A 22,837-nucleotide genomic window follows, 5' to 3' on the forward strand; every position below is an offset into this window, starting at 1 on the left:
AGTAGTTGATTAAGATATGGACTCTGTTATGTTTTAGAGGGAGGATGGTATGGCTTGGAGTGTGATTTTTACAGAGAGAGAGAGAGATTAAATAGAAGATTGAAAAAGGCTTGTGGAAGAGAAACTGGGTGAAGAACAAGCTGGATTCAAGCAAAATAGAGGATGTCAGGATCAGATTTTCACTTTATGACAAATAGTCGAGAAGTCATGGGAATATAACAAAGATCTATATTTAAGTTTTGTAGATCTGGAAAAGGCATATGACAAGGTGCCAATAGAGAAGCTATTCAAAACGCTACAGTTGTATGGTGTCAGTGGGGCATTATATCAAGCAATACTTGATATAATGCAGTTAGAATTGAAGAAAGTACAGAAAGATGGTTAAATGTTAAATCTGGTGTTAGACAAGGATGTACATTATCCCCTCTGTTATTCATTATCTATATGGATCACATGAAGAAAAGTAGTATTAAAACCTGATATTAAAATTGGAGATGCCTATCTCAGTTTTTTGCTTTATGTGGATGATGTTATACTTCTAAATAAATCTGCTACAAGTCTACAAGATTCCCTGACTAAATTGAATAGCTGTTGTAATAGATATGGTATGAAGGTCAGCAATAACAAGACAAAGACAATGAAAAGAGGCAGAAGCATTGAAAATATCAACTGCATTATGAATGGAGAACCTATAGAACAACAAAACATTCTAGTTACTTAGGCACGATTTTCAGTGAAGATCATAAATTAAATATGGAAATAGACAACAGAATCAACAAAGCAGATATAGTAGGAAGTCAACTGATTAAATTTATATGGAATGAGAGAGAAGTTAGTCAAAACACTAAATTAGCAGTATACAAGACAATGTTCAAACCAATTTCAACTTATGGATCTGAAAGCTGGGGTGCTTAAGGGTCAAATCTGTATAACTGAGAGGAGACCTCCACATAGCATTTAAAGGAATGCGGAGAACCGACCGCGCTTCTGACCTAATTTCCAATCCTCACCTTCTCGTGGTGCACCCTATTGGGTATCTACCTGGATACTGAACGAACGAGGATGGGCTGGCAATTTGGGATTTAGCGGACCAAATTGTATTCTTATTGACTTAAACCAAAATACAAAATGATGATACAACATGACAAAGTTTCATGCCGGCTGTGGCGTCGCCCGGTTAAACAAGGCCCCGTTGTTTTCACCAGAGAACCAGGATGAACAGCGAAAAGTCAACTACTGGAACAAATCTGAAAAAACACTCCAACTCAATATCACCAAACTTCAGGATCGGTACTATCAACATAAGAAGCCTGAATGGCAAAGAAATACAACTAGCAAAAGAATTGGATAAATACCAGATTGACATAATAGGAGAGATTGAAAAAAAGAAGACAAACTGGTGAGATCTTTCTGAGCAATAAATACATAATATTATATTCAGGTAATAACAACCAAGGAAAAGGAGTAGCCATTATATTCAACACTAAATACAAGGCTAATCTTCTTGAATGGCAGGCAGTCTCAAGTAGAGTGATGTGGGCAAATATGAGAATGGGGAACTGGACAATGAGACTTATATGTGCCTATGGTCCCACAGAAGGTTCTACTAAGGTAGAAGTGGAGGAATTTTTTGAGGATTTAGAGAAAGCAGCTGACACAATGAAAAAGGAAAAGTTGGTCCTTGTTGGGGATCTAAATAGCAGAGTAGGAAATGATTGTCAGACATATATTATGAAATATATGTCTGACACAAAAATATATTATGAAAATTTGGAGAAAAGAGCAAAGCTAATAATAATGGCAAATACCTGTTGGATTTCTGCTCAGGACATGGACTGGTTATTACTAACACCATGTTCCAACATAAAAATGTGCACAAATTCACATGGAGAGAAGAGGCAAGAAATAAGAAAAGTCTCATTGACTATGTTATTGTTGATAGTGATGTTTTCTCCCTGGTGCAGGAAACCAGATTGTACAGAGGATTTGAAATTGGAAGTGATCACTATTTAGTCTTGAGCACGATGCAATTGAATTTCATATTGAAAAGAATAACATGTAAGAAAGTTTTAAACCGAATAAAAGTTGAGAAGCTCTCAGATGTCAACTGTAGACTGAAATACACAACCATTATTGGAAAAAAATGAAAGCGTTTGAAAACAGGAACGAAACCTTGGAGATTCATGGCAAGCCTTGAAGAAAACCTTGATTGATTCAGCCAGAGAGGCATGTGGTGAGGTTGTCTGCAAGGATAGAAAAATGAGAACTCCATGGTGGACACAAGAAGTTAAAGAGGCAGTGAAGGAAAAGAAGAAAGCATATCAAAAGTTTCTGAGCTTGTGCTCTTAGAGAATACAGAGACAAATGTAAGAAAGCTAAACAGTGTGTAAAACTAGCTAAACAAAAGTCATGGGAGGACTTTAGCAAGAATATATAAAATAAATATCAAGAAGGTGTCAAAATATTCTGGAGGTTGTTGAAGAAGCTTAGGAATGGAGGAAAGAGTGCTGTAAAAGGAGTTAGAGATGATAAAGGTGACATGAAAACAGGAGAAAAAGATATCCTTGAAGTATGGAGTGATTACTCTTCGAGAAATTGCTAAATGAAACAAGCAGTGAAAGCACAGTGACAAAAAACACTGACCAGGCATACGGTCAGGAATACATATCCATCCTTGAAGTAGAAAAAGCCATCAAAGGCTTGAAATGTGAAAAGGCAGCAGGAGTAGATGATATTCGACCAGAAATGCTGAAGTATGGTGATATAAAAGTCTTACAGTAGCTGCACTGCATTGTTCAGATGGCCTGGACAGAGGAACGAATTTTAGATGATTAGAGTAGAGCTCTCATAGTACCCATATATAAAAAGGGAAATAAAACTGAATGTGAGAATTACAGAGGTATTTCCCTACTCAGTGTTCCTGGCAAGATCTATGCAGGTATACTTGAGAAACGGTTGAGAAGAATTGTAGAAGAAAAGCTTGGTGAGGAACAAGCTGGATTCAAGCCAAATAGAGGCTGTCAGGATCAGATCTTCACTTTATGACAAATAGTTCATAAATCATGGGAATATAACAAAGATCTGTATTTAAGTTTTGTAGATCTGGAAAAGGCATATGACAAGATGCCAAGAGATAAGCTATTCAATATGCTACATTTATGTGGTGTCAATGGGGCATTATATCAACTTAGTCTTTATTTGAGTTGTAAGTCAAGCTGTTAGAATTGACAGAAGTACAGGAAGATGGTTTAATGTTAAATCTGGTGTCAGACAGGGATGTACGTTATCTATTCTGTTATTCATTATCTATATGGATCACATTATGAAGGAAAGTTATATTAGACATGATATCAAAATTGGAGATGTTAATGTCAGCTCTTTGCTTTATGCAGATGATGTTATACTTATCAATAAATCTGCTACTGGTCTGCAAGATTCAATTCCCTGACTAAATTGAATAACTGTTGTAATAGATATGGTATGAAGGTCAGCAATAAAAAGAGAAAGACAATGAAAATAGGCAGAATCATTGAAAATGTCAACTGCATTGTGAACGGAGAACCTGTGTTACAAGTAAAACGTTTCACCTACTTAGGCACAGTGTTTAGTGAAGATGGTAAATTAAATATGGAAACAGACAACAGAATCAACAAAGCTGGTATGGTAGGAAATCAATTGAATAAATTCATATGGAATAAGAGAGAAATGAGTGAGAAAACTAAATTAGCTGTATACAAGACAATGTTCAAACCAATTTTAACTTATGAATCTGAGAGCTGGCTCAGAAATAAAACACTTGATCAAAGACTAGAGACTGCAGATATGACACTCCTGAGAAAGATTAGAGGTATGAACAGATGGCATCAATGGCAATATCATATTAAAAATGAGGATATTAGGAAATAACTTGACATTGTTAGCATCCAGGAATGCGTTAGCAGAACTAATCTCAGGTGGTATGGTCATTTAAAGAGAATGGGTGAGGAAACATTAGCAAAACAAGTGTTCTCTGCCAGGTTTGCTGGAAAACGACCCAGAGGAAGACCAAGATATAGGTGGATTGATACGATACAAAGTGCCTTAGACGACAGAAATATAAGATCTGATAATATTGGAGTGTTGACAAATAATAGACTGATCTGGAGGAAATTTGTAGATAGGAAGTTAATAACAATGTAAATTTTTCATGTAGTACTATCATATCACGTACACCCAGTGGTGAGCTATAAGGGGCTCGCGCAAGCCCTTTGTTAAATTTTTCTCAAATTTGCGAGCCTCTTGTTCTTTTTGTTTAATAATCTTATAGAACTAGAAAATACCACCGTGGAATATACACATGCTGCTATAACTGTACTTCAAATTCATATGAATTTTCTGATAACTATATAAAAGTCATTTCATTGCATTTAGTTCTGTTGGAACTAGTGTAATATTAAGAAACAAATCAGGTGTTGCAATCAAACTTCTACAAAAATTTTACACAGTTGTGATTTGTCATTGCGCTCGTCGTTTACACTTTGCATTAGACGATTTGATAAAAAAACATTAAAGAAATAAATCATTTTGAAATATTTATGGATAAATTATATGCTTTTTATCATCAATCACCAAAAAATCAACAAGAATTAAATATGATTGCAAAAAACCTTGGTATCGAAATTTTAAAGATTGGCCATGTGTTTGGACTACGATGGGCAGTTTATGAACGGCTCTTGCTTTGTGGTGAAATTACCCTTATGCAAGCATTTTGCATTCAAATGATAAATATAAGGGTTTTTTAAACTGACTTCTCAATTTGGAATTTTTAAAAGATCTAGCATTAATGATTGATATCCTACAGGAATTATCATATCTGTCAGAAGCTCGATAAAGTCGCAATATAAGTATTATAAGTGTTAAGTTAAGTTTTTTTTTCTTTATTTTTTCTCGATGATGCGAGCCCTTTATTAAAATTTTCATAGCTCACCACTGTGTACAACCCCCTTGAGATTACATGGCAGGAATTTGATGATGATCTGAAAACTGGGTTAGAAATAGAACTCTTTGTCAAAGACTAGAGACCACAGATATAAGAATCCTGAGAAAGATTAGGGGACTGAACAGATGGCATGAATGGCAGTATCATATTAAAAATGAGGCTATTTGGAAAGAACCTGACGTTGCTAGCATCCAGGAATGTGTTAGCAGAGCTAATCTCAAATTGTATGGTCATTTAAACAGAATGGGAGAGGAAAGATTAGCAGAACAAGTGTTCTCTGCTAGGTTGGCAGGAAAAGGACCCAGAGGAAGTCCAAGATATAGGTGGATTGATACTGTAATAAGTGTCTTAGAAGATAAAAAATATATAACATCTGACCATGTTGGAGTCTTGACAGGTAAGAAATTAATTTAGAGGAAAATTGTAGATTGGAAGTTAGTAAATATTACATGTAGTACTGTACACTCCTTTAGAGTAAATGTTAGAAATTTGATGATGATTTTCATGTATTTAGTGTTTTATAACATATTTTTGTTAAGATATTGTAATAATAAATATAGTTTAAAATATTGCCAAAAACGCACAACAAAATTTAATGTTGAGAAGATCAGCAAAGTCAATAATAAGAAGGCTTGCCCCGCTAAAGAGTTATCAGAGATATGAAAGAGGTTATTGAAAATCAATTAACCTCCAAAATAGCGAAATTAAAGAAGATTATCTGTTGGAATGTAAATGTTGGAATTACTTACTGTAATTCCAACATTGGAATTACAGTAAGTCAAGAGCAAAACAAGAAACAACAAAGTGCAGAATTGGATGTCAGCAAGTAACGAAAATCAGGTAAGCAACGTTGTATGTAAAACGAAGGATGTTATTTGGTATCGCAACTCTATCATAAAACATACTGTCGATGAGTGGATTATAACTTCAAGTTTTCCAGGAGCAAAAATTAAAAATATAATGCAAGTAATTCAAAAACAGAAAAGAAAAGTAAACAAGATAGTAATTGTGGTAGTTCAGTAAGAGCGAGAACATGAAAAGGTTGTAGGAAGAGGAAAGAGTGAGAAAGTGAAAATAGTAAGTATATTACCTCGATATGATGAAAATGAATTAAGAAGAAGGGCTATTACGGCAAATGATTCGATGTGTAGGCTTTGTAGAAGAAATGGATGCGAGTTATTGGATGTATGGAGTGAGTTTGAGGGAAGATTAGATTTGTATGAGAGAGATATCATATACCTGAATGTGTTTAGTATCAGGAGATGAAAAACTAATAACTGTTATGAGTCCTAACACAGAGAGTCAGGGAAACTAAATTATAATGAGAGGAATAGTGAGAATATGAGTGTAAGAGCGACAATGTTATATAATTGTGCTAATGATGGGAATGGGCATTATAAAGAAAATGATTATGGGGAGAGAACAATTTTGCCTTTGTGTTTGTCCAGTTCAGACCATCAAACGTGAGCAAAGATGTCTACATGTATAAGGCACTAGAGAAGAATATAGATCTAAAAGTTGTCCAACCGTGTCATGCAGACAAGAGTACACAAAAAAACATGCGGGTAGAATATTATGTCTATACACGAATGCAAGGAGTATCAGAAACAAAGGGGGTACAATTTGTTGCCTTGGTCCAAAGTATGCTGGGACCTCAGATTGTAGGCATTAGTGAGACCTACCTATGAAATCAGACATACTGACTGGTATTGAGTGTAATGGGTACAGTATTTTTAGGAAGGATAGGAGAGGATGGGGCATGCTGCTAATGATATCAGATGACTTGAATCCAGTTAGTGTTGAGATCTATGATTGTAGTACTAGTAACAGTATATCATGTGGCAGTGAATTTGAAGCCATCTGGCATGAGGTGGAATCTAACAAGATTAATTACATAGTGGAGTGTTGTTACAGACCTAGTGGTTCTGTTGCTAGTGATGAAGAAATGCATCACCAAATACAGATGATGGACATGAAAAGAGTAATCATAATGGGAAAATTTAATTATCCAAATATTGATTGGGTAGCAGTAAAATCTCACGAGAAAAATGAAACTGAATTTATTGAGCTGTTGCAAGACATCTTCCTCGAGCAGTATGTGACAGAAGGTAGGCGAGGTCAAAGAGTGTTAGATTTGATTATAGTGGCAGAGGGCGTTTCAGTTAAAGATATAACTATTCTGCCTCCAGTTTGTAATAGCGATCATGTGGTACTCACTTGTGAAGTGACTAAGTTTACGAATGTACCATTCAGAAAAGGTTACATGCTGAACTACAAGGCAGGAAATTATGACCAACTGAGGATTATACTGAGTTCAGTGGAATGGGATCGGTTGCTGGATGGGAAGAATTAAAAAAAATACTTAAATGATGCAGTATCAGAATGTGTCCTGAGAGTTTGAAGAATAAATATTAGAAGTCAAATGGATGTGTAATCTTATTAAGCAAGAGATTCGTAAGAAACGGATGATGTGGAAGGAATACCATTTACATAAGGATGTATTATGAAAATTATAAGCAGAAGTCTAGAATAGTCAAACCATTGTACGGAAAACTAAGTCTGAGAATGAAAAGAAACTGACCAAGCTAAAGACAACCCAAAAGAATATGAGTATGCGAATCATAGCTTTGAAGGGTATCACTCACAATGCATGGAAAAGAGGAGATGGGAGGCTGGAACTGCCACTCTGGAGGCAAAACATAACATTTGCCACTTGGCTCCCAATAAGCAGGATGGTGGTGTTTCACCAGTTATATAATTTGATCCACAAACTTTTGTACACTAATTTCTTCATCTTTCCACTACATGTTAGGCTCAGTTGCCTATCATATTAAATGAAAAAATGAAATTTCTTCATTTTCTAAGTATTTTAAAATAATTCATATATTAAGTACTAACTTCTTTGTCTGATAATCATTTTAATCCTTTTACTTTGGCTGCACATTTTTTTTTTTTTTTTTTTCTGAGTTTTTGAATTTTTAATTTATAGGCACCAGAGGTTATAATGTCTCTTCAATATGATGCCAAAGCAGATCTCTGGAGCATAGGAACAATTGTTTTTCAGTGTTTAACAGGGAAGGCTCCATTTCAGGTATATATATATTATAAGTTTTATACCCACTATTATTTAGCTGTGCTTAGTATTATAGCAAATTTATATGATATATAGCTGGGGTATCAATCCATCTTAAAAACAGTAATTTTGTAGTTGTTATGAGAGAGAGCAACTAGTTGGCCTGTACATCAATATCAAGTGGTCAGATGTCATTACATTGGAGTGGTGATTGAAAAGTGCTGTGAAAGCTAAAATTGCTTTTCTAATTCATGGAGTTCATTCTGTGTTGTATGGATTATTGTTTTCTAGGAGACAAGTGAAATAATGAAAATAGTAATACTAATGACTGTTGGATTTCTGAGTAAAATATGATGCGACTTATCTGATTTTGGCTAGACAAAATTTCAGTGGCTTATGATATGCCACTGCTGTCAAACATACTTATGTCATGTAGAAAAATTGTAAGTTAGCAGTGTAACATACATTTAGCAATATTCATTTCCTTATTAACCTCATATGGTAAATTTCTTACAATAAATTGCCCTGTGATGAGCTGTGTCATGAATACAGCATGTAAACTGTAAAGAGAGCATATGTAGAATTGAGGTATGTGTGCAATTTTGGTTGCTCTGAAATAAATGATTAAATGTGTATTTTAGGGATTAAATAAGTAATGAAATGCTTAAATATTTCATGAGCCATGTAGCTCAGCGAAAGTGGTGTTTCTCCTCAGTTCTAAATTTAGCTGATCGCTGGCATGGGCAAGTGGGTTTTTTCTCCTGGAAACTCAATAAAATCGACTGTAGAACCCACTCTATTTTCAGACATTAAAAATATTGTATTAGGGTTAGGGACCACGAGATCGCAGCACCTGTTGAGCCGTCTCTTCACTGCAGGCTGCTTGATTAGTGACAGCCTTAGGTCTCAGCTATTTCTGATTGGCTACTAGTGGAGATTGAACTGCCCACTCAGTCTCCAAAAGTTAGATAGGGCTAAAACAGCCTCGCTTACTCCCTATACGGGAATAAAAGATGCTAGCTGATTTTTTTTTTTTGATTTTTTTATGCTTAAATATTTAAGCTGTGAAATATATTCACAAGAAATAAATCTATACTTAAGTTGTAATGAGCAGTTAGTATTCAAGGATGTACAGGAAGATGTTTTGATAAGTCAGATGTAAGAAAAGAGTATACATTGTATCCTGCTATTCATTATGAAAGTAACTACTATTAAACCTAAACTTTATTCTCTTTACTCTTTTGACTTTTTATATTATATGCTAACAAACCATTTATTACAGTTGAAGTGTCTTCAAGATTGTTTAACTTAATCAAATAATTATTGTAATAAGAAATTTGTTTTGAAAATCAGCAGTAAAAAAGACAAAAACAATGAAAATAGGAAGGAATATAGAAAAATCAATTGCATTTGCAGTTGAAAACTGAAAGGAGAAGTAAAATATTTTAGTTATTTAGGCAAATAGCAAATTTTTAGTGAATTTGCCAAATTTCCTATAGCATTCAATAATAGAATAAGCAAAGCCAATACGATGGGAAGCCACTTGAATTAATCATACTAAATATGAAAGAAATTAGCTAAAACACTAAACTAGCAATATATACTGCATGTTTTAATGTTTTGCTACTCCCTTTGGATGTTTCCCTGCTTCAGATTTCGCTCTCAAAAAAAAGTTACAAACAAAAAAAAAGCCATCTTAGCCATTCACAGCATACCACCTTAAATGATGTGCATCATCTACAGATATCGAAACCCAGTCTTGTGTTTTTGAATAAATTCCAACTTGCTGCCTCAACAGCCACACTCCATCTTAGCTATTCAAACTGTACTATATTTAGTTCCTTTCACAAGGATAGCACCTGTGCTTTTGGGAGAGCTGATATTGTTTTTATCTTATGTCATTGTTTTTTACTTTCTATGACTTGGGATTTCTTTACCCCAGTATGTATCATTCTGGTAGCTAAATAATGATTAAGCTACCAAATATTTCAGAGAGGATCGTATTTTATTAATTTATATTTATTACAGTAGTAAGCCCAGTTAATCTTTGAAAAGTTTATTTCTGTCCTCAAGAATTTGTAAATCTATTGTGGCATACTGGAAATATACCTCTTGGCCATGCTGCTTATATGTTTATTTAGTTATTCTTTCTTTGTTTCTGTGTTTATTTTTTTTTTACCTCTCTCTCTCTCCAGCAAAAGGTCTAAACCAGTTTTTGATGTTCCTGACCATGGTGAGTTGTAAACCTACCCTCTGTTAGTACCATTGGTGGACTAGGAGTTACATAAAGAAACCTTGCTTCACAGACCAAATATGGAACTTTTTCAAACCCATCACATCTCCAGACCATCATCCTTAACAGGATGGTGGTTTCCCACAGGGCAGTGAAAGTTACTCTTGCCTAAAGACATTGACAAACATCAATCCCTAGTGGAATTTGTCGCCATGTCATATTGGATGGAGAGTACAGATGCTATTCCCCTTGGCAAGATAGGGGGCCATTTGTATGTTATTACTATGGGTGGGCAGGGGTTAGACAATCCAGAAACTGTTCTAGAAACTAAACATGAATTTTTGTTTCTGCTTTAGATTTTCAGTTAGCAGGGTAATGGTCTCAAATCACATGATGGAAACCATCTATCACTTAGACATTCACAAACGTCTGTTTCACAGTTAGATTCAAACTCATAACCAATAGTTTACAAACAAACACGATAAACAAAAAATCTCCACGAAACTGTTTATTGACTCAAAGAATAATATAATTCTTTCTTTCTTTCTTTCTTTTTATCATTGATGGGTCAGGGAGGACAGAGAAAAAAGATGTTTTATTATTATTATTTTATTTTATTTTATTTTTTTTAAATTTTTACACAGATATCAACTGATAAAAGATTAATGTTTAAAAGCACTTTTTTAAAATTGATGGAGAGATGCAGCATGGAAGATTGTTTTGCATAATTCAAAGAATATGGGATTGGATTATAAAATATTACCATGGATAAGAGGATGACTGACTGACATATATCAATAATGGTGTATCCCAGGGATACACCATTATTAATATATTGTTATTCAGTCTTTACATTCATGTAAAGACTGAATAACATTCATGTGACATACAGCTGTTTGCTGATGATGCAAAGTTAGGTAGGGTAATCAAGAATGTGACTGATATACAGTCCTCACAGAATGATATGAATAAGCTGAAATTATAGGCATATGAAAATGACTGTCATTTCAATGTTAGTAAATTAGTCGAACTACCCTGATAGCAAACCCATCCTTCTTGGGGACTTCAGTGTTCACAACTGAAATTAGCTTTTCTCTCCAGTTTCACCAACCAAGCAGGCAAAGTTGCTGAGGGAATTTGCCATTGACATTGGCCTAATACAGATCACCAATCTTCCTACCAGAATTCCTGACAACCCCACTCTACTTTACCAACACACTTAATCTCTTTCTAAAAAGCTCCCTTTCCGAGTATACTATGGATATCATCTATTGGTAACTGTGATCACAACCCTATACAAGTCTTTTGACACAGAACAATCATTGGCCACCAGTTTTCTGTCTTTGGATACCACAAGTGTGCCAAATGGGATGCCGTCTGTGATTTCTACTCCTCCTCCCCATGGTCCAAATAATATTTCAGTTCTCTTGATCCAAACACTTCCTGCTCAGATTGAATAACAGAAATCATCCTCAGAGGAATGAAGACCTTTATCCACTATTCTACCCTAAATCGCACTATAGATAAAATGCATGTAATATGCAATTAAGATATTTCAATAAGATTATTGAAAGTATTTTTTTCACTTGGTTATACTATATGTGTGTGTGTGTGTGTGTGTATTCAACTTCCAATGCTGTGTAAGAAAAAAAGCTCATCATACCACAAGTGAGTCTCAGTAACTCAGTCAGTATATAGACAAAGCCCTTTGGTTTGATTCCCGTCCATGACGTGAAGAACTTTCATCAGGTCTCTTTCTCCAGTTGCTCACCCTCGATGAGACTTTGGACTCCCTGGAGGTGTCACATAATAACAATAAAACAGGCAAACTGGTCTCGTGAACATACGGCTACAGTCATGGCAAGGAAGGCAAGGGAAACTACCTTGCATCATATCTCCCTAGTAATCGGTTGCAACCCTCTCAATGAGAGGAAGCCATAGGATTAGATTAGATGCCACAAGTGACTTATGGCCAAAACTCCAGCTGTTCATCCCACTGGTATTGCAGCAGCTGTAAAAGAACTATCAGGTAACTCAATTCAAGCTTTAAAACAGCCAAATGCTGAAACCTTGCCTCCTGTCCAAATAGCAATCAAGCCATTCCCTTGCCAAACCATTGGAGGTTTAAATACAAAAGAATAGAATAATGTATGTTTTTAATAGAATCTTAAACCACAGTGACATAGCTAGGATAACTCTCTATTAGGGTATGTATCTGAGTAAAAACATATTTAATATAAATAAAATAAAGTCATTATCATCATCATCATCAATTTCCTGCCATGTACCCTCAAGGGGTGTACAGGATATGACAGTATTACATGAAAAAATTACATCATTACTAACTTCCTATCTACAATTTTCCTCCAAATCAGTCTGTTACTTGTCAAGACTCCAACATTATCAGATCTTATATTTCTATCTTCTAAGGCACTTTGTACCGTATCAATCCATCTATATCTTGGTCTTCCTCTGGGTCGTTTTCCTGCCAACCTGGCAGAGAACACTTGTTTTGCTAATCTTTCCTCTCCCATTCTATTTAAGTGACCATACCATCTGAGATTAGCTCTGCTAACTCATTCCTGGATGCTGACAATGTCAAGTTCTTTCCTAATATCCTCATTTTTAATATGATATTGCCATTGATGCCATCTGTTCACGCCTCTAATCTTTCTCAGGACTCTCATATCTGCGGTCTCTAGTCTTTGGTCAAGTGTTTTACTTCTGACCTAGCTCTCAGATCTGTAAGTTAAAATTGGTTTGAACACAGTCTTGTATACAGCTAATTTAGTGTTCCGACTAATTTCTTTCTTATTCCATATGAATTTATTCAATTGACTTCCCACCATACCAGCTTTGCTGATTCTGTTGTCTATTTCTATATTTCGTTTACCATCTTCAGTAAAAATCGTGCCTAAGTAGCTGAAATGTTTTACTTGTTCCACAGGTTCTCCATTCACAACACAGTTGACATTTTCAATGATTCTGCCTATTTTCATTGTCTTTGTCTTTTTATTGCTGACCTTCATACCATATCTATTACAACAGCTATTCAATTTAGTCAGAGAATCTTGCAGACTTGTAGCGGATTTATTTAGAAGTATAACATCATCCGCATAAAGCAAAGAGCTGACATTAACATCTCCAATTTTGATATCAGGTTTAATACCACATTCCTTCATAATGTGATCCATATAGATAATGAATAACAGAGGGGATAATGTACATCCTTGTCTCACACCAGATTTAACATTAAACCATCTTCCTGTACTTCCTTCAATTCTAACTGCTGACTCACAACTCAAATAAAGACTAAGTATTGCTTGATATAATGCCCCATTGACACCATATAACTGCAGCGTATTGAATAGCTTCTCTCTTGGCACCTTGTCATATGCCTTTTCCAAATCGACAAAACTTAAATACAGATCTTTGTTATATTCCCATGCTTTCTCGACTATTTGTCGTAAAGTGAAGATCTGATCCTGACAGCCTCTATTTGGCCTGAATCCAGTTCTTCACCAAGCTTTTCTTCCACAATTCTTCTTAACCGTTTCTCAAGTATACTCGCATAGATCTTGCCAGGAACAGTCAGAAGGGAAATACCTCTGTAATTCTCACATTCAGTTTTATTTCCCGTTTTATATATGGGTACTATGAGAGCTCTACTCCAATCATCGGGAATTCGTCCCTCTGTCCAGGCTTCCTGAACTATGCAGTGCAGCCACTGTAAGACTTTTATACCACCATACTTCAGCATTTCTGGTCGAATATCATCTACTCCTGCTGCCTTTCCACATTTCAAGCCTTTGATGGCTTTTTCTACTTCAAATATGGATATGTATTCCTGACTGCATGCCTGGCACAGTGTTTTTTATCACTGTGCTGTCATCACTGCTTGTTTCATTTAGCAGTTTTTCAAAGTAATTACTCCATACTTCAAGGATATCTTTTTCACCCGTTTTCATGTCACCTTTATCATCTCTAACTCCTTTTACAGCACTCTTTCCTCCATTCCTAAGCTTCTTCAACAACCTCCAGAATATTTTGACACCTTCTTGATATTTATTTTCTATATTCTTGCCAAAGTCCTCCCATGACTTTTGTTTAGCTAGTTTTACACACTGTTTAGCTTTCTAACATTTGTCTCTGTATTCTGTAAGAGTAAAAGCTGACTTATTTGCCAGGAACTTTTGATATGCTTTCTTCTTTTCCTTCACTGCCTCTTTAACTTCCTGTGGCCACCAGGGAGTTCTGATTTTTTTATCCTTGCACACAACCTCACCACATGCCTCTCTTGCAGAATCAATCAATGTTTCCTTCAGAGTTTGCCACTGAATCTCCAAGGTTTGATTCCTGTTCTCAAACTCTTTCATTTTCTTTTCAATAATATTTCTGTATTTTAGTCTACAGTTCACATCTGAGAGCTGCTCAACTTTTATTCGCTTTAAAACTTTCTTACATGTTATTCTTTTCAATATGAAATTCAATTTTATCCTGCTCAAGACTAAATAGTGATCACTTCCAATTTCAAATCCTCTGTACACTCTGGTGTCCTGCACCAGGGAGAAAACATCACCATCAACAATAACATAATCAGTGAGACTTTTCTTATTCCTGGCCTCTTCTCTCCATGTGAATTTGTGCACATTTTTATGTTGGAACATGGTGTTAGTAATAATCAGTCCATGTTCTGAGCAGAAATCCAACAGATATTTGCCATTATTATTAGCTTTGCTCTTTTCTCCAAATTTTCCCAAAATATTTTTGTATGTCTCACAATCATTTCCTACTCTGCTATTTAGATCCCCAACAAGGACTAACTTTTCCTTTTTCATTGTGTCAGTTGCTTTTTCTATACCGTCAAAAAATTCCTCCACTTCTACCTTAGTAGAACCTTCTGTGGGATCATAGGCACAAATAAGTCTCATTGTCCAGTTCCCCATTCTCATATTTGCCCACATTACTCTACTTGAGACTGACTGCCATTCAAGAAGATTAGCCTTGTATTTTGTGTTGAATACTATGGCTACTTCTTCTTTTCCTTGATTGTCATTGCCGGAATATAACATTTTGTATTTATTGCTCAGAAAGATCTCACCAGTTTTTGTCTTTTTTGTTTCAGTCACCCCTATTATGTCGATCTTGTACTTATCTAATTCCTCAGCTAGCTCCATTTCTTTGCCATTCAGGCTTCTTACGTTGATAGTACCGATCTTTAACTCTGGTGATGTTGTGTTGGGGTTTGTTTTCAGATTTGTTCCAGTAGCTGACTTTTCGCTGTTTGCCCTGGTTCCCTGGCGAAAACAACGGGGGCCTTGTTTAACCGGGCAACGCCCCAGCCGGCATGAAATTTTGTCATGTTGTACCATCATTTTTTATTTTGGTTTAACCAATAAGAATACAATTTGGTCGGCTAAATCCCAAATTGCCAGCCCATCCTCGTTCGTTCAGTATCAAAGTAGATACCCAACAGGGTGCACCACGAGAAGGTGAGGATTGGACATTAGGTCAGAAGCCCTGGTCGGTTCTCCGCATTCCTTTAAAGGCTATGTGGAGGTCTCCTCTCAGTTATACAGCTTTGACCCTCAAGCACCCCATATAAAATAAAGTGAGGATAACAATTTTCCATAGTTTTTTTTTTTTTTTTTTTTTTTTTTTTTTTATGAAAAGGCAGTTATTATGATTTAATTTTGGATAGTGGAGTAAGGCTTCACCATTTTCTTTGAATGAACATCCAAATTTAAAAGTACAGTTATGCAAAGGTTTAGTATTATCCTGTTGGATTTTGGATTTTGTGACTAGTGTACTGTGGGTCAACATAAGTACCATGTTGATCCAAACCATATTTATGAAGTGGATATGACACTGATGATCTGAAGAAAGTTTTTTGCCTGAAAAAAGCTACTTATGGGCAGAATTTCATCTTTCTCTTTAAATAAGAAAATGCATGTAATATGCAATTAAGATATTTTAATAAGATTATTGAAAGTATTTTTTTCACTTGGTTATTCTATATATATATAGATATATATATAAATACCTAGGAGGAATTTCCAATAAAGAAGTATGTCAGATAAGGGTGTGTTCTCTCTCTTATATTAAGGAGTCAACATAGAAGGCAGAAATATAAACAGCTTATGATATGTAGACGATACGGTATTGCTGGTGGAAAACAAAAAAGATCTTCAAAACCTACTAGAAGAACTGAAACTAAGTGAAAAATATGGACTTAATTTCAACTTCAAAAAAACCAAAACCATGCTGGTAATAAGAGAAAAAAGGAAATACCCAATATAAATATTATGATTGGAGGAAATACTTTAGATCAAGTACAGAGTCGCATATATTTAGGTCAACTAATTATAGAGAATGGAAAGTGTGATAATGAAATATTAAGGAGGATAGAAATTGTTAACTCAACTTTCATTAACATGAAAAACATTTTGACCTCAAGGGAAGTTCACATGAAAACAAGAAATAGGCTGTCCAAATACTACGTATGGTCAACGCTGCTGTATGGAACAATCTGGACAGTATCAAAATATTGTGAAAATAAACTGAAAGCCTTTGAAATGTGGATCTGCAGAAGAATCCTTAGAGTCCCATGGACTACCAAAAATAAATAAATAATTTAGAGATACCAGACATGATTGGAGAACAAAGGACTCTTGAAAACTTTAAGAAAATCACAACCACCTACCTACCTTAGTCACATACAAAGGTGTGAATCCTTACAAAAACACTTTTAGAAGGAATGATACAAGGAGAAAGAAGAAGAGGAAGACAAAGAACACATCATCATCAAATTCCTGCTATGTACCCTCAAGGGGTGTACAGGATATGACAGTACTACATGAAAAAATTACATCATTACTAACTTCCTATCTACAATTTTCCTCCAAATCAGTCTGTTACTTGTCAAGACTCCAACATTATCAGATCTTATATTTCTATCGTCTAAGGCACTTTGTACCGTATCAATCCACCTATATCTTGGCCTTCCTCTGGGTCATTTTCCTGCCAACCTGGCAGAGAACACTTGTTTTGCTAATCTTTCCTCTCCCATTCTATTTAAGTGACCATACCACCTGAGATTAGCTCTGCTAATGCATTCCTGGATGCTGACAATGTCAAGTTCTTTCCTAACATCCTCATTTTTAATATGATATTGCCATTGATGCCATCTGTTCACGCCTCTAATCTTTCTCAGGACTCTCATATCTGCGGTCTCTAGTCTTTGGTCAAGTGTTTTACTTCTGACCCAGCTCTCAGATCCATAAGTTAAAACTGGTTTGAACACTATCTTGTATACAGCTAATTTAGTGTTCCAACTAATTTCTCTCTTATTCCATATGAATTTATTCAATTGACTTCCCACCATACCAGCTTTGCTGATTCTGTTGTCTATTTCTATATTTAATTTACCATCTTCAGTAAAAATCGTGCCTAAGTAGCTGAAATGTTTTACTTGTTCCACAGGTTCTCCATTCACAACACAGTTGACATTTTCAATGATTCTGCCTATTTTCATTGTCTCTGTCTTTTTATTGCTGACCTTCATACCATATCTATTACAACAGCTATTCAATTTAGTCAGAGAATCTTGCAGACTTGTAGCGGATTTATTTAGAAGTATAACATCATTCGCATAAAGCATAGAGCTGACATTAACATCTCCAATTCTGATATCAGGTTTAATACCACTTTCCTTCATGATGTGATCCATATAGATAATGAATAACAGAGGGGATAATGTACATCCTTGTCTCACACCAGATTTAACATTAAACCATCTTCCTGTACTTCCTTCAATTCTAACTGCTGACTTACAACTCAAATAAAGACTAAGTATTGCTTGATATAATGCCCCATTGACACCATATAACTGCAGCATATTGAATAGCTTCTCTCTTGGCACCTTGTCATATGCCTTTTCCAAATCGACAAAACTTAAATACAGATCTTTGTTATATTCCCATGCTTTCTTGACTATTTGTTGTAAAGTGAGGATCTGATCCTGACAGCCTCTATTTAGCCTGAATCCAGCTTGTTCTTCACCAAGCTTTTCTTCCACAATTCTTCTCAACCGTTTCTCAAGTATACTGGCATAGATCTTGCCAGGAACACTCAGTAGGGAAATACCTCTGTAATTCTCACATTCAGTTTTATTTCCCTTTTTATATATGGGTACTATGAGAGTTCTACTCCAATCTTCTAGAATTCGTCCCTCTGTCCAGGCTTTCTGAACTATGCAGTACAGCCACTGTAAGACTTTTATACCACCATACTTCAGCATTTCTGGTCGAATATCATCTACTCCTGCTGCCTTTTCACATTTCAAGCCTTTGATGGCTTTTTCTACTTCAAGTATGGATATGTATTCCTGACTGCATGCATTGTCAGTGTTTTTTATCACTGTGCTGTCATCACTGCTTGTTTCATTTAGCAGTTTTTCAAAGTAATTACTCCATACTTCAAGGATATCTTTTTCTCCTGTTTTCATGTCACTTTTATCATCTCTAACTCCTTTTACAGCACTCTTTCCTCCATTCCTAAGCTTCTTCAACAACCTCCAGAATATTTTGCCACCTTCTTGATATTTATTTTCTATATTCTTGCCAAAGTCCTCCCATGACTTTTGTTTAGCTAGTTTTACACAGTGTTTAGCATTCTTGCATTTGTTTCTATATTCTCTAAGAGCACAAGCTGACTTATTTGCCAGGAACTTTTGATATGCTTTCTTCTTTTCCTTCAATGCCTCTTTAACTTCCTGTGGCCACCAGGGAGTTCTGATTTTTTTTATCCTTGCAGACAACCTCACCACATTCCTCTCTGGCAGAATCAATCAATGTTTTCTTCAGAGTTTGCCACTGAATCTACAAGATTTGATTCCTGTTTTCAAACTCTTTCATGTTTTCTTCAATAATCTTTGTGTATTTTAGTCTACAGTTCACATCTGAGAGCTGCTCAACTTTTATTCGCTTTAAAACTTTCTTACGTGTTATTCTTTTCAATATGAAATTCAATTTTATCCTGCTCAAGACTAAATTGTGATCACTTCCAATTTCAAATCCTCTGTACACTCTGGTGTCCTGCACCAGGGAGAAAACATCACTATCAACAATAACATAGTCAATGAGACTTTTCTTATTCCTAGCCTCTTCTCTCCATGTGAATTTGTGCAACATTTTTATGTTGGAACATGGTGTTAGTAATAACCAGTCCATATCCTGAGCAGAAATCCAGCAGATATTTGCCATTATTATTAGCTTTGCTCTTTTCTCCAAATTTTCCCAAAATATTTTTGTATGTCTCACAATCATTTCCTACTCTGCTATTTAGATCCCCAACAAGGACTAACTTTTCCTTTTTCATTGTGTCAGTTGCTTTTTCTATACCGTCAAAAAATTCCTCCACTTCTACCTTAGTAGAACCTTCTCTGGGACCATAGGCACAAATAAGTCTCATTGTCCAGTTCACCATTCTCATATTTACCCACATTACTCTACTTGAGACTGACTGCCATTCAAGAAGATTAGCCTCGTATTTTGTGTTGAATACTATGGCTACTCCTTCTTTTCCTTGATTGTCATTGCCTGAATATAACATTTTGTATTTATTGCTTAGGCAGATCTCACCAGTTTTGGTCTTTTTTGTTTCAGTCACCCCTATTATGTCGATCTGGTACTTATCTAATTCCTCAGCTAGCTCCATTTCTTTGCCATTCAGGCTTCTTACGTTGATAGTACCGATCTTTAAGTCTGGTGATATTGAGTTGGGGTTTGTTTTCAGATTTGTTCCAGTAGCTGACTTTTTGCTGTTCGCCCTGGTTCCCTGGCGAAAACAACGGGGGCCTTGTTTAACCAGGCAACGCCCCAGCCGGCATGAAATTTTGTCATGTTGTACCATCATTTTTTATTTTTGTTTAACCAATAAGAATACAATTTGGTCCGCTAAATCCCAAATTGCCACAAAGAACACATTGGATGGGAAATATCAAGGACTGGACCTTTTTGTCTTATGAAGAATGCAAGCGAGATGCACATAACCCTACATGCTGGAAATTCATGGTGGTCAACCTCCTGGAAGGCGACGACATCTGACAAGACATGATACTATATATTAAAGATGCTAAGAAATTATATTCTTGGTTTAATCCTTTATCCAAGGGTAAACAAACAATCTTTGAATGCAAAGTATTTTCATGACTGGACTACTTGTATATAGAGGCTAATGACTTCAAATCATTCTTGACATCTTTAATATATAGTATAACCGAGCGAAAAGATTTTCAACATCTATCACTAACAGAGTGTTTGAATAATAAGGTGAGAAACCTTTTAACTACTTGTACGTGGGTAATATATGATTTCTGCATTACTTCAACCTTTGTATCTCTTCTGGATCTGGCTTCCACTGATGAGAGAGGTTTGTCATTGGATTTGCTTACTCCCTGAAGAGTAGAGTAAGTCCACCACTTAGTAGAGAGGTTCTACTTGGTGGCAGGTTTTGTCTGTCACTGGGTGGAACCACTGCTGAGTTTCCTGTCTTAGAGTAATTCGGGTCAGGAGTAATAAATTAGTAGTGATCCTTTTGAATCACTCAGGGTTTTTGGAGAGGAAGCCTCTCAATTAAACATACCTCAATAAAGGCTATGTGATTAAAATTCAAACAAGCAGTAAATCAGAATATGATTGAATGGGGAAAGGAACAGGCTTTCCTCAAAACAAAAATTTGAAAGAACTGTTTAAATAGAGAGAGAATCTGGTTCACGGAAAACCAACACAACGGTATAGAATTCAGCGACATCATTAGAAACCTTAACATAGAGAGAAGTAGAAAGGCAGAATGCAAGTGGAAGAAAGAAATTTTAAAATAAGACAGTTCACTAAATTCCATGAAGAAAGGACTATCACTTGAATTTGCATTGATGGTGAAGACATGTCCATTGTTCAGCATATCCTTGACTTCTTTCAAAAACACTATAAAAAATTTGTTTCAGCACAATAGTACTGTAGGAAATTATAGCTCTTGGAACATTAATGGCTTTCCTATTGATATTATTCTTTCCATTCTAGTTATATTGTTTAATTCTTTTCTCTCTACAGGACACATATCAAGAGAATTTGTAGCAAGCCATACCATCCTCATTCCACAACCTAATAGACATCATACCTTAATCAGCTGGAGAACTATTTCTCTATCTAAAGTGACTATGAGATATTTTCCCTCATTGTCAATAACAGGATCAGAGTAGGAATGAGATACATAATTAAAAGCATATGGATGTATGGAGTTCCAGGCCGAGTAGTAGAATTTAATCTGTTTCTGCTACATGATCTACTCTGCATACTTAATATGGAAAAAGCAGCCAGTAGCAGTGCTATCAGTAGACCTTACTCAAGCATTTGATAATTCCAGCATCTCTTTCTGTTCCACATCCTCCAGCAATCTGGTGTGAGTAAAAAGTTGCTGTATGTCATTAAAGGAGTCTGTGCCAATTCAGTTACCTGCCTCCTAGTTAATGGATTTTTATCAGACCCGATCAAAATTCAAAAAGGAGTGAGTAAGGTTGCCCTCTTAATTCATTACTCTTTGCATTGGTTCTTGAACCTTTCTTACAGGAAATTGACAATACATGTTCTGTGCGAGGAATAACAGTTCCTTTAATGAAGGAAAATAAGGTATTAGCCAAAGTTGCCAATGTAGTAGGCACTTTGAGAGATAATGATTCCATATACATCTCTAGTATTTCGGAAAAATTTAACAAGGTTAGTGGATTATCTTTTAATGCAGACAAGACAAAATTAAAAATGTTTTGAAAGTGAAGGCATTCCTTTTGGACTAATTCATAGGAGAGAGGGGAGAGAGAGAGAGAGAGAGAGAGAGAACACCCCTCACTATACTTGGAATTCCCTTTTGCACTTATCCAGTTTACAAGTTCAAGAACTTATGTACAAAAGCATTGAAACCCTAGAAGACTGGAAAATTGGGCAACTTTCCTTTTCTTCTAAAGCCATAGTAGCTAAAAACCATAATCTTCCCTACTGAGCTGTACATAATAATTATTACAAACATAACGAAAGGGTGAAGAAAAGCAATTATATAGTAAACCTGGGCAATTGTTTTGGTTCAGCCATTACCAAGAAGTTAAAAATTAATTTTTTCAACTGTCAATGATTCTTCATTGACAGTTGAAAAAATTGAAAAAACTACATTGGAGTCTTTCGGTGTCCAGTCTTAAAATTCTGCTATTTAAGCAATACAGCTTCAAAAATCCATAAAATGTTACAGATCTCACACATATGCAGACCATCTCTGGTACTATCCTGGGTTTTCATCTTCTCCTATTTGGAGTAAATGATTATGACGGTCCAAAACATCTTAGAGTTAAACATTTCTGTGTTTAACTCTAACATTGTTACAGCATTCTGGCATTGATTCTTTCCATTAATAAAAGTAAAATTTGGTATAAAGAAATCTTCTTTCACTATGATATATTACTTTGATTATATTACTAAAATATAGATAGTTTGTTTTTTGCAAACTA

The 22,837-nt window shown here is 35.5% G+C and overlaps 1 protein-coding gene across 2 annotated transcripts in view; it reads left to right on the forward strand.

The window, feature by feature from the left end:
- LOC150108873 (serine/threonine-protein kinase unc-51-like) overlaps positions 1 to 22,837 on the forward strand; it is a 400,205-nt gene that overhangs the window by 71,252 nt on the left and 306,116 nt on the right. For both annotated transcript variants that reach the window (XM_090410511.1, XM_090410519.1), the window contains exon 8: positions 7,968 to 8,069. In XM_090410511.1, coding sequence (XP_090266637.1) covers positions 7,968 to 8,069 — 102 coding nt within the window. The remainder of the gene's footprint in view (positions 1 to 7,967; positions 8,070 to 22,837) is intronic.

The sequence above is a fragment of the Typopeltis vanoorti genome, chromosome 2 (genome assembly GCF_054136105.1).
Source record: "Typopeltis vanoorti isolate ZY-2024b chromosome 2, IOZ_Tvanoo_1.0, whole genome shotgun sequence".
Lineage (NCBI taxonomy): Eukaryota > Metazoa > Arthropoda > Arachnida > Uropygi > Thelyphonidae > Typopeltis > Typopeltis vanoorti.